This window comes from Bos grunniens, chromosome 4 (genome assembly GCF_055505025.1).
Source record: "Bos grunniens cultivar Pamir isolate PY7600 chromosome 4, Bosgru_T2T1.0, whole genome shotgun sequence".
In the NCBI taxonomy this organism is placed as follows: domain Eukaryota; kingdom Metazoa; phylum Chordata; class Mammalia; order Artiodactyla; family Bovidae; genus Bos; species Bos grunniens.
Genome location: NC_141168.1, coordinates 89,831,930 through 89,845,740, shown reverse-complemented (window position 1 = coordinate 89,845,740; position 13,811 = coordinate 89,831,930). Strand labels below are relative to the sequence as shown.

The following is a 13,811-nucleotide window of genomic DNA, read 5'->3' as shown; positions in this document are numbered from 1 at the left end:
AAACCATGCTGTATGTACTCATTTGTGTTGCCTTCTTTCCTCGAACATTATGATTTGGAGATTTATCAGAGTTATCCAGTGCATCAGTAGTTTGTTCTTTTTTGTTCCTAATGAGTATTCTATTGGAGAGGCATACTTCAGTTTGTTTATCTAGTCTCTGGTTGATGTATGTCTCCACTTTGGAACGATTATGAATAAAGCTGCTGTGAACATTCATGTACAGTCTTTGTGTGAATACATGTTTCTTTGGGGTAGATATCTATGAATGGAATTGGAAGTCAAATGGCAAATGTATGTTTGAGTTTATTGAAAGCTGCAAATCTGTTTTCTAAGATGGCTGTACCATTTTATACCCTCACCATCGATATAGAACAATTGTTCTACATTCTTGTTAAAACTTGATATTATCAGTCTTTTTAGTTTTAACCAACCTAATAAATAGGTGGTATATCCTTGTGGGTTTAACTTGCATTTCCATGATGGCTAATGATGCTGAGCATTTCTCCATGGACCTTACTGGCCATTCCCTACCCTCTTTGTGAAGTGCTGTATTCTGCACGCAATTTCTTTGTTGAATACACACATTGCAAGTATTTTCCCCTCCATTTATGACTTGCTTTTTCATTTCTTAATGGTGTCCATCAAAAATAGAAGTTTTAATTTCAATGAAATATAATTTTTAATTTGTTTCATGGTTTTTAGAAATATCCTAGTTAAAACCATTTGACTCACCACAGGTTGCAAACTTTTTCCACTGTGTTTCTTTTAGATATATTTTTTTTAAGTTTGCATGTAACTCCCTTCTTTTTTGTTGATGTGTCAAACTGTATTCACTGTTCAGATACTACACAGTTATTCAGTGTTGCGTCCCTGAGATAAACTCCACCTGGTCAGGAGATATTATTTTATCTGTGTTATTGGATTCAATTTATCACTATTTTGTTGAGGATTTTAAAATCAATGCCATGAGGGATGTTGGTCTGTAGCATCCTTTCTTGTCATATCTTCATCTGGTTTTGGCACTCAGGTAATGCTGACCCCATGAATGACTTAACATATATTCCCTTCTCTATTTTCTTCAGAGTTTTGTTGGGTTGGTATTATTTATCCCCTATTTGATAGAATAAATCAGTGAGGTCTTACAAATACTTGGGCTTAGATTTTTCTTTGTTGGAATTGTTTTAGTGATCAGTTCAGTTTCTTTAATAGATACAGATTTTTTTTTCTTGAATTGTGATTTGCCCCATTTAAGGGATTTCTCCATGATATCTAAACTGTTGCATTTATTGGCATTAATTTGTCCCTAATAGTCTCTTATTATCTCTGGTGATGTCCTGAAATCCATGTCCGATAAGGGTAATTTGTATCTTATTTCCATTTGTTTCCTTGATGAGCTGGAGGCTTATCAGTTTTAGTTTTTAAAAGTTCTTCCATGGTTGTCAGATGTGTCTTTGTTCACAGTCTGCCTTCAAAATAATATACTACTTCACGCAGAACGGAAGAACCTCTAGTTTTTAGTGTGATTTCTTTGACTCTATCAAGCTTAAAATCTGCTTGTCCATCCATCTAGATGTTTAAGCATATTTCATTTGTATTTTCTTTTAATTTTTGGAGTATGACTTTTTAAATGTACTTCATCTATTAAGGTCTTATTTTGTAGGTAACATGAAATGAGTATTTAAACAGAATTCTTTTCCCTATTATTCAATTTTTCTAATACCCTTTAGTGAATGTCTTTGTTTTCTCATATAGTAGCTTTCTCTCCAGCAATTTTATAATGCAATTTAATGCAATAGCAATTTTATAATGTCTCTTTTTCCTTGAAAAAAAATTCTAGAGCATAACTGTCCTGGAAATAAATGTAATAATTGCAGAGTATTTCCATTTGAAAATTGTAGATCTCTCCAGTTTTTTTACATTTGTATTCCAGTTCATCTTGTACAGGTTTTCATTTGGGTCTTAAAATTTGGAAATCATTTTGTGAATTCTTCATAAATTTGGCTTAAATAAGTGCAGCATCATTTGTGTATGGGACAAGTATTGATCTCAGCAAAGTGTGAAGGACGATTGGGTGATGCCTGTAGTATTCATGAGTGGAGGCAGCATGCCTGAGCCTTAAGTATCGTGGCTCCACTCCTTACCCAGCCTGTGGCCTAAGTCGTGCGCTTGTACTGCTCAGAACCCTAGTTTGCACCTCAGTAAAGTACAGACAAGAACAGTTGAGAGGATTAAGTGAGAAAGTACAGAAAAGCTATAGTGCCCCTTATGGTATGCAAAATACTCATTGAGTATTAGTTGGAAATATTTATGGAAGTACCAGTTAAGCTAATTTGCTAGCCTTTTCTGTCCTATATTTACTTAGAAACGGTGGGGAAAATTGTGGGGCTACTTTAGGTAGAAGTAGTTGATAACATAGATCCAGAGAGACTCGGGAATTTTTAGGATGAAAAATTAGACATGTAACACAGTAGACCATAATAATGCTTATAAAAACAGATGATGGTGGGAATGCAAACTAGTACAGCCACTATGGAGAACAGTGTGGAGATTCCTTAAAAAACTGGAAATAGAACTGCCTTATGATCCAACAATCCCACTGCTGGGCATACACACTGAGGAAACCAGAAGGGAAAGAGACACGTGTACTCCAATGTTCATCGCAGCACTGTTTATAATAGCCAGGACATGGAAGCAACCTAGATGTCCATCAGCAGATGAATGGATAAGAAAGCTGTGGTACATATACCCAATGGAGTATTACTCAGCCATTAAAAAGAATTCATTTGAATCAGTTCTAATGAGATGGATGAAACTGGAGCCTATTATACAGAGTGAAGTAAGCCAGAAAGAAAAACACCAATACAGTATACTAATGCATATATATGGAATTTAGAAAGATGGTAACAATAACCCAGTGTACGAGACAGCAAAAGAGACACAGATGTATAGATCAGTCTTATGGACTCTGTGGGAGAGGGAGAGGGTGGGGAGATTTGGGAGAATGGCATTGAAACCTGTATAATATCATGTATGAAACGAGTCACCAGTCCAGGTTCGATGCACGATACTGGATGCTTGGGGCTGGTGCACTGGGACGACCCAGAGGGATGGTATGGGGAGGGGGGAGGGAGGAGGGTTCAGGATGGGGAACACAGGTATACCTGTGGTGGATTCATTTCGATATTTGGCAAAACTAATACAATATTGTAAAGTTTAAAAACAAAATTAAAAAAAAAACAGATGAGTAAATATGACTGGGATATATGCTATAAAATACATGCTTTAAAAAGTCTAAGATTCAGGCTTACTTACCTATTTACTCTGGCTCCTTCTTGGCATTGAACTTCAGTTGAGTGGAATTTTTTCAAATGTTGCTTTTAATGGCAGTTGTCTTGTGAGGACTTTCTGAAAGTCCCCCCACCCTCAAAAAGAATTTGAAAGTTATTTTTCGGTAAGTTTTCATCTTAAAAATCTAGTCAAGCTGGCCACAAGCAGTGTTGGAAATGACTGGTGTAAGCTTGAGAGAGCTGATGATTAACTTGTCATGAATTTTGTGAGGTGGTTGTTCAGTACAGATACTAATAAAAAGCTAAATTATGTAAACTTTTGACTAACGTCTTTGAAAGACAAAGGTGATAAGCATGCAAATTCATGATTTCCTAATTAGTTTCCTCTGTTTTAGTAACACTTACGCTTTTAGGTCACTTCGTGTCTGTTGTGTGTGTATGGTGGCGTGCAAGCTTGTTTCGTGCTAGCTCCACGTTCAGCGATGCTATGCTGGTAGATGACATCAGCCATGGTGGAAGTACTGATTCCTTGAAAGTCAGCAAGTGCTATTTTTGGATAGACAGTTGTTAACTGTTTACCAGCACAGCACTGGCCACAGATGAAGGCTGACCTCTAGCACAAAACATCACTTACCTTTCTGCAGTGACAACTTACAATGGAAGTGTACTGATGTACCCACAGATTTCCCTTCAACTCCTACACGTGTACTTCTGACATTTTCAGATTTTCCACCTTTGTCTATGTATCCAGTAGCTCCTGGGCATTTTTTAGTTGAAATGAAGGGTCTTGTTAGCCGTGATTGACAGAGGTAATTGTGACCTGCTTGGGAATGGCTAGAATGTGGGTATGCATTAATCACTTGGTTTCAGCAATTTGTACTTATTTCCTTATCACATTTTAAAACAAAATTTCATATTTACTTTGTAGACCCTGTGCCATGGTGGCCCCAGACATCGAGCTAATCTGTGAAATCCTGTTAGTTGCTGAGGGTTTTGTGGATGCACGCTCATTAGCCCGCAAATTTATCACATTGTACACACTCTGCCAGGAGCTCCTGTCCAAGCAGGTGAGGGTCTTTTGTTGCTTTTTCCCGGTTGTTACACCCCATTAAAACAACTTCTGAAGTATGGATGCTGGGTAATTTATCACTGATATTACAGTTAGACATTTAGGAATAATTTTATATTTTCCCTTAAATTTTGAAAATCTATGCTTTACAGTTCTTCATTTAAAAAAAATTAAACACATGAGACAAATTTGAGTTTTACCAATGGGCTTTTATCAATGGGCTTTTTGTGTTATCAAAGTTTTATCAACACAAAAAACAAATGTGATTGTTTTTAAATGTAATCAGAGTTTTATGATGCCTCTCTTTCTTGGTGGGAATGTTATTGTCCAGGGAAAGATGGTGGGAGTGTTCATAAGACCCAGGGAAAGCTGATTTTCTGAAGAACCCTCAAGAAATGTTAGAGTTTCTCATTTTGTTGGTTGTTCTTTCTTTGAAGGTAGAGTTGTTTTTTTGTGTTTATTTTTGCTCTGCAATTCCCTAGTCTCTGAAATGGGCCAAATTAATGTATACTTTATTCTCCAGTCAGTAGCTTCTTGCTGTTTCATTGAATCTGCTGATGGGTTTAAAAAAATGGCATCTATATGAGCATCACCATTTTTAAATTTAGCTTTGTGGTCACCTCTAACTTCAGTCTTTTGGTGACCTTTTGTTAATTCCTAGTGACGTTATTTTGCAGTTTTTTCAGGGTGTAAGTATTAAGTATTAAAATATTTAATATATTAAAATATTAATATATTAAAAAGTAAGTATTAAAATATCACAGTTACAGCCATACACTTACTTATACTGTCAGATACACTCATGTAAAATTACCCATTGTTGGGATGAAATTTAAAATCTGAGAGGCAAATGCGTGTGGAAAATGTTGATGACAGTGTTATATGAAGTGAAGTAGTATACCAAACTGTAGATGTGATCTATAACTCGAGTGTGTTTTATAAGTTATATTGTGTGTTTTACGTATAAAGTGACTGGAAAATACATTGTGACTTTTAACATTTGTTTCTGGGTAATAAGATTGTATTTTAGAATTTTTCCTTATTGTTTGTAATGATATATGTATTTTTTTCAATGAAACCATTTTAGTTTTATAATGGAAAAGCATCAGAAGAAAGCAGTGTTACTGGATCCAGGATACATGTAGTCACAATCATACTGCATTCCCAGTACCATACTTAAACATTTAGTGAGCATTTACTGTACTCAGGTAATGAATTTATTGCTGCTGATGATGAAGGGGGTGAACACAGAACAAATGAAACACTCAGATTTCTGTCTTAAAAAGATCTATTTAGGAGATGTAGTACACATGACATGAAATTTAGAAAGAAATGGAGGATGAAAAAAACGTATCATAGTTTCAAGAAAAAAGGAACCAGTATTTACGGAACAGGGACCGTGTGTTATCTTTATTATCTTGATGAAAACACTATGAGCTTCAGATGAGGAAACTGAGTCAATTCCCTATCTGAAGCTCATGAGTAGTAAGTGGTGGGAACATGATTTGAATTCAGTCCTTTCTATTCCTTTCTAGGACACCAGCAGCCAGTTACAGGAGGAAGATGCTGGGAGTAAAGGCAGAACAGGCAAGGAAAGAGTTTTCCAACTCAGAGAAGCCTCAGGGAGGAAATGAGGGGGAAGAAATTCATCCAGGACAGAAAAGCTGAGTTAGGGACACAGTCCTGATAGTTTTCTAAGCTGTAGGAATGAATTTTAGAAACATCAGTGGACATTTTTGACCAAAGGAATAACATAATGAAAATGGTGAAAATTATTTTAACACTTGTTTGCACTGTTTAAATGTTTAGGCGTTTCATCAAGTCGCCTTTAAAAAAAAAAATTGAAATATAGTTGATTTACAGTGTTGAGTTACTGCTGTACAGAAGTGATTCAGTTATACAGACAAGCACACACACGTGTATATGTAATCTTTTTCATATTTTTTCCATTATAGGTTATTAAAGGATGTTGATTATAGTTGTCTGTACTACAGTAGGACCTTGTTGCTTATCTGTTTGATATGTAGTAATTTGTGTCTGCTAATCTCAACTCCTGATTTACACTTCCCCCTCCACCCCTTTCCCTTTGGTAACTGTAGGTTTGTTTTCTATGTCTGTGAGTCTGTTTCTGCTTTATAAATAAGTTTGTTTGTGTCATATTTTAGATTCAACAGGTAAATGACATCCTGTGAGATTTGTTTTTCTTTGAGTTACTTCACTTAGTATGATAATCTCTAAGACCATACATGTTGCTGCAAATGGCATTATTTCATTATTTTTTATGGCTGAAGTATTCCATTATATAAATGTATGTACACATCTTCTTTATCCACTCTTCTGTCAGTGGATAGTCAGTCTGCTTCCTGTATTTGTTATTGTAAATAGTACTGCTGTGAAGTACTAGTATCTTTGTATCTTTCATACATTCTCTTCTTTAATAGTTTTACTGCAGTGAGTTACCCCCTCCCCAATCTCTTGTGGCCTCCAAATGTTGGCTCTTCCCCCTTCCTTCCCTCCCCAAGCCCTAGTTCTTTCTATATCAGTGGCTTTGAAATGATTTTTGCTGTGACCCACAGTAAGACATACTTTTTTCTGTGGAGACTCAGTATACACATATGCGCATACACACACGCACCCAGATAACAACCGAAAGAGAAATCTTCACCAAGCACTTCGTACCGTTACTGTTTGCAGTGCACTGTGGTATTTTCCATTGCATTATTTTCTATTTTAATACCAACAAAAATGATGGTTAAGACCCACTACAACGATTTTATTATCTACTAATGGATTGAAGGGCATATTTATACTTACATGTGTTGCTCCACTGCTCACAAGGCAATGACTGGTTTTACTTCCAACAACCTTGTAACGTGGGTGAATACTTCCATCTGCCTTTTCATAGATGATGATAGTAAGACTTGGAAAGTTAAATGACTTTACCTCAGGCATAGCCAGGAGACATTAGAGAGAAGGGCTGTTTCTGTGTGGTTGTAGATAGAAGGCCGTTTATACACAACCTCTCAGTTGATGCAGAGTGTCTTCCCTGAGGCCCCTGCTCTGTGCAGTGCACCACGCTAGGGCCTAGAAGGCAAAAAATCAACACGGGGTCTGTGCTCCAGGAGCTCGGAGCCTGTGAAGAAATCTTGGGCAGAGACAATGTAAAAGTTTCAAAGAGGTATCAGTTTAATCATTGAACGTATTTTAAAAATATTTTATTGGGGTAAAGTTGGTTTACAATGTTGTGTTGATTTCAGGTGTACAGCAAAATGAATCTGTTATATCCACTCCTTTTTAGATTCTTTTCCCATATAGGTCATATAGAGTATTGTGTAGAGTTCTCTGGGCTGTACAGTAGGTCCTTATTAGTTATCTGTTTTATATACAGTAGTGTATATGTCTATCTCAGTCTCCCGATTTATCCCTCCTCCCCTCTTTACCTGCAGGTAACATTATATAACTTATATGTGGAATCTAAAAAAGGGTTCAAATGAACTTATCTACAAAATAGAAATAAAGTTACAGATATAGAAAACAAACTTAGAGCTACCAGGGGGTAAGGTGGCTGGATGGATAAATTGGAAGACTGGGATTGACATATATATGCTGCTACTGCTAAGTCGCTTCAGTCGTGTCCAACTCTGTGCAACCCCATAGATGGCAGCCCACCAGGTTCTGCCGTCCCTGGGATTCTCCAGGCAAGAACACTGGAGTGGGTTGCCATTTCCTTCTCCAGTGCATGAAAGTGAAAAGTAAAAGTGAAGTCGCTCAGTCATGTCTGACTCTTTGAGACCCCATGGACTGAAGCCTACCAGGCTCCTCTGTCCATGGGATTTTCCAGGCAAGAGTCCTGGAGTGGGTTGCCATTGCCTTCTCCATATATATGCTGCTGCTGCTGCTGCTGCTAAGTCACTTCAGTCGTGTCCGACTCTGGGCGACCCCATAGACAGCAGCCCACCAGGCTCCCCCGTCCCTGGGATTCTCCAGGCAAGAATACTGGAGTAGGTTGCCATTTCCTTCTCCAATATATATATGCTACTACATATAAAATAGGTACTACATATAAAATAGGTAACTAATAAGGACCTGCTGTGTGTTGTTGTTGTTTAATTGCTGAGTCATGTCCAACTCTTTGTGATCCCATGGAGAGTAGCTCGCCAGGCTCCTCTGTCCATGGGATTTTCCACTGGAGTGAGTCACCATTTCCTTCTTCAGAGGATCTTCCCCACACAGGGATCAAACCTGAGTCTTCTGCACTGCAGGCAGATTCTTTACCACTGAGCCACCAAATAAGTACACACAGGAAACTCTACTCAATACTCTGTAATGATCTATATGGGAAAATAATCTTAAAAAGAGTAGGAACATGTATATGTGTAATTGAGTCATTCTGTTGTATGCTTGAAACTAACACAACATTGTAAATCAACTGTACTCCAATAAAATTTTTTTGTAGAGAGAGAGTAATGAGGGAGATTAGAGATCCAGGGCCAGGAGGAGATAGAATAGCAGGGCTCTAGGTGGACAAGAGGAGTGTGCTTGTGGTTGGAGGTAAAACATGGGAGTAATTGTACCCCTGAGTTGCCAAGTTTATTGAGAGAACAGAGGGAGGCAGGCAAGTGGAGCCTTGGGCGAATACTGCAGCTAAACACCATGGAAAGAAGAGATTTGCTGACAGAGGCAAAGAATCGGGCAAAAGAAGCCGGACAGTGAAGGGACATGATTTTTTAAATTTCAAGGAGGGGATAAAAATATTACTTTACATTGTCAAGACACGTGTTTAAGTGAATTCTTTTAGGCTTAAGCTCTTCTGGAATGGAAATCTGAGTCCCTCATAAAATTTTTGAAAGAATGTATCTGTGTTTTGATTTTAGGATCATTATGATTGGGGACTTCGTGCTATTAAATCTGTCTTGGTTGTAGCTGGCTCCCTGAAACGAGGAGATAAAAATAGACCTGAAGATCAGGTACTGCAGTGCTAATATGATTTTGTTGAGTGAATAACTAAATGGCTTCATACAAAGAAAAGTGTATGTATGGATGGTGGGTTATACATATCACAACTTTAAAAAAGGATCACATCTATTTTTAATACAGGCTATTTTAAGGACTGACATTTCTTGCATTATACAAGACCACAAGAATTTTGGAGTAAAAGGATATGAATCTATGAAAGAAAATGTGATTTTATAAGTGCTTTTGAAATACCAGCCACAAAAAGTATTTGAACAGTCATAAATAATTCAGTAATCGCTGTTTGATTTTCTCTGAGGAGCATTTAGAAAATCTTATTGAGTTGGGATATTAATCCTAAAAATGTCAATGAAGACATAATCTAATGGAAGAAAGTATGTTCATTTCATGGGATGAACAGGAAGAAAGCAACAGGAAGGATGCTTGCCCGACACCAGTGAAATACTTAACTGGTTATTTAGAGAAACAAGGGGATGTTCCAGTCTCCTTCATGGGGAAAAACAATAACATCCACATTGTGCATTTTTCTCTATTAAACAAGTGGTGAGAGTAATTGATATATAGCCTTTGTGTAGATGCAGTATGTCTTGCAATTTTGAAAAAAGGTCTATTCCTTTGAGTTTCTTTTCACGTTAAGGGATATTTATCCTGTGAATTTCTACTTTTTTTTTTTCCAATCTTTCTCTTCCTCTCAGTCACAATTCATGATTGGGTCAAGATTGTCATTTGTTTGTTTTCTTGCTATATTTTTATTTTTGTTGGGACACTTACCTCTTTGTGTGAAAGTCATCCTGATGTTCAAATTACTGCTTTTAATATCTAAAGCTGTCTTTGGTTTTCAACCAATACAGAACGAAAACCCAAGCTAAAAATGGGTGGAATTGATCATTCTGAGATTTTCAGAGTATTTTGAATAAAATGATCTGATGGGACTGGTGAATTTATATCCTGGAGTTTGAGGATTACAGAGAGAAGCATCTCAGACCTTATCTTAAGATCCAGACATTATAAAGGAAGGGACAGGGCCCCTTGGCTGGCTTTAGTCTGAGGTTACCCATGGTATGAGCAGAGTTCTCTCCTGTTCTGATACGTGACCTTGTAAGCAGTTACCCTCCCTGTAGATAGAATGCCATTCTAATAGAGAACAGGATCTATCTCATGAAATAGATATGAAAATTAAAAATAACATCTTTAGCTGTTGATGTGCTTATTAGATCTCGTATCAGCTTTTTTATGAAAACTTTTCTGTCTTCCTTTCTAGGTACTCATGAGAGCATTAAGGGACTTCAATATGCCTAAAATAGTGACTGATGACACCTCTGCGTTTTTGGGCCTCATTGGTGACCTGTTTCCATCCTTGGATGTGCCCCGGAGGAGAGCACCCCACTTTGAACAGATGGTCAGGCAGTCCACTGTGGAGCTCCGCCTGCAGCCTGAGGAAAGCTTCATCCTCAAAGTAAAAGGAGAGTTCCCTTGTCACGCAGCCCTTGGGATATTCAATGCCCATAACTGCAGTGATGTGATACTCAGCCAAAACATCACCTTACATATTCCACTGACCTTAAGATGCTCTTGATACATACTTTACAGCATTCTAATATGGAAGTCTTTAGTAAAGTAAATATAAATATTGTCCCATTTGTGAGAAGGTGAACATATACAGATATGATTAAGTCATGGTTTTCAATATGAACAGACTTTTCATTAGTTTATCTTGATGTGCAGCAAAAATTAATTTTGCTATCTTTTCTCTCCATCTTAAGAAAGGGTAGAAGTAATAAAATCATTAGCACATGTTTATAAGCGGGGAGAAACGTCCATATGTATGACATCATCTGACTTCTCAAAGGCTTGTGCATGTGCTTGCTCATTTGGCATATAGTGAATATACATGAGTGTTAAAATACATAAAGGGCATCTGTTTTCGATGCTTCAGAGGATATGTGATTAGGTATAGATGATATTAGCCGTATACTGTTTCTGGTCACAGTTCATGAATGTTACTGATTTTCAGACTCAGTCCTGCCATGTACCAAGTACTTCTATACGTCACTTCTGCCTGTGCCCGTGACTCATTAACTAATGGTTGTTCTTCATTCTCATCCTCGTATTCTACATTGGGAGATCTGGGAGAAACTATACTTTGCACTTGTTATCTCTGAATTCTCCCGGAATATAATGCTGCTGGTGGGGTCTGGCTTGAGTTGTAAGAAAAGAACTTGGCAAAAATGGGTAGATTTTTTTTTTAAAGGAAACTAGTGTCTGGTTGTTCGGTCTGTAGGTTGTTCAGCTTGAGGAGCTGTTGGCTGTGCGACACTCTGTCTTCGTCGTTGGAAATGCAGGCACAGGGAAGAGTAAGGTATGGTAAACACCTGTGAGCCTTGAACAAAACTGGCATAAGCGTGGGGCCGACATTCAGTCCTACTTGAGAGTTCCCTTCAGTGAATTTGCTCATAATTTGAAGTTAGAATCTGAGACTCTGTATTGCTCTCTGATCAATTGATATTCTTTTTCTTTATAATGAGGACAAGGAAAGAGGAATTAGTAGAACACTGCACTCAAGGAAAGTAAATGAAGGAAGACTGGGCTTTCCACGTGAGATAGCATCCTATTCACACATTTAGATGTATGCCCACCTGTCTTACGCATCTTTCAGTAATATACCTGAATTATTTTATCCAAAGTAGATATATTGAGAGACTCTAGAATAAGATACCCAGATTACAAGATTGGTTTTGCCCTACCCACATTTGTCAAAACTATTTTCTGATCTTTTCCAAGTTATCCTAGTTTCTCCTTTCCATATCACTGAGAAAAACCCAAATAGTTTTCTTCAGTGTCACTCTCTAGAGGCCAAAGCAGAACTTGAAAAGCAACGGAGGAAGCAGAAGCCACGTCTGTGAGGCACCTGTTATGTGCCGTGCCAGGTGCACGATGTGTGGTTTACTCTGTACAATGATGAGAGTCCACGGCTGCTGTTATCCCCATTTCTAGTTCACTGCTTGATTTTGTTTGGTCTTAGAGTCCTGGAAACATACTTTTTTGCTTGGCAGACGGTATAGGCAGAACTGCATGTGTTTTCATTGAGGGTGCTTGGGTAGAAACGTATTTAGTAACGGGAGACTAAAAATAAGTGTCGTGCACACATGAGGCTTCAGGGCGTGGATGTCTACAGAACTTGCCAATGTTTAGATCAGAACTCAAAGTGGTACGCTTGGAAAGGGAGGCCCAGGATAGGGCTTTTTTCTAGTGAAAAATGTAATATTTGAAATATTAAAGTAGATAACTAACTGATAGACCTGTAATTATTTTGTTAGAGTAAGTTTCAGATATGGGCTATGGTGAAAGGAAGGATAAAATTAAATTCTATCATTTTCAGTAGATTAATGGTTTCTAAAAATAGAAGCTTAATATTCCTAAGACATTCAATTTCTTTCATCCAGTCTTCACTGATTCTGTTTCTGTTCTATTCAACCTTTACTTAAGCTGATAGAACTAGAGCACCAAAACTTGGGGCCATATTATTTAGCAACATAGTATTCTAAGTATTTGGCAATTGTTTGTCAGCCCTTTAAACCCGTGAGCAAAAAGGATAGTTGGCTCAATACTTGGCTTAAGGCATCAGTTCGTTAAACAGATAAGTATTAAGTGCAGATTTTATTTTCTCAGTCTCCAAAATCACTGTGGACAGTGACTGCAGCCGTGAAATTTAAAGATGCTTGCTCCTTGGAAGGAAAACTATGACAAACCTAGGCATATTAAAAAGCAGAGACATCAGTTTGCCAACAAAGGTCCATATAGTCAAAGCTATGGTTTTTCCAGTAGTCATGTATGGATGTGAGAGTTGGACCATGAAGAAGGCTGAGCACCGAAGAATTGATGCTTTTGAACTGTGGTGTTGGAGAAGACACTTGAGAGTCCCTTGGACTTCAAGGAGATCCAACCGTCCATCCTGAAGGAAATCAACCCTGAATATTCATTGGAAAGACTGAAATGCTGAAGCTAAAGCTTCACTACTTTGACCACCTGATACAGAGAGCCAACTCACTGGAAAAGACGCTGATGCTGGGAATGACTGAAGGCTGGAGGAGAAGGGACAACAGAGGATGGGGAAGTTGGATGGCATGACTGAGTCAATGGACATGAGTTTGAGCAAATTCCAGGAGATAGTGAAGGATAGGAAAGCCTGGCATACTGCAGACCATGGGGTTGAAAAGAGTCGGACACTGAGCGACTGAACAGCAAAACGATGTTAAGCATCTATTCTGTGAATTCCTAGCCTCAACGCTTCTTTTCCTCAATTACCTAGATCAGAGTTGCCCAGCTTCAGCACCATTGACATTTGGATCTGCTAAGTCTTTGTCTTGGGGGCCGGCCTGTCATTGCAGAATATTGAGCAGCATCCCTGGCCTCTGCCCACAAGAAGCCCAGCAGCACGTCCTCCTCCCTCAGGTCAAGATAGTCTCCTGTTGAGAACTTAC

General features: G+C 38.1%; 1 protein-coding gene across 2 annotated transcripts in view; it reads left to right on the top strand.

The window, feature by feature from the left end:
• The window catches only part of DNAH11 (dynein axonemal heavy chain 11), a 369,573-nt gene that overhangs the window by 145,856 nt on the left and 209,906 nt on the right, over window positions 1-13,811 (top strand). For both annotated transcript variants that reach the window (XM_086397406.1, XM_086397407.1), the window contains exons 36-39: window positions 4,216-4,354; window positions 9,231-9,323; window positions 10,592-10,786; window positions 11,612-11,689. In XM_086397406.1, coding sequence (XP_086253532.1) covers window positions 4,216-4,354; window positions 9,231-9,323; window positions 10,592-10,786; window positions 11,612-11,689 — 505 coding nt within the window. The remainder of the gene's footprint in view (window positions 1-4,215; window positions 4,355-9,230; window positions 9,324-10,591; window positions 10,787-11,611; window positions 11,690-13,811) is intronic.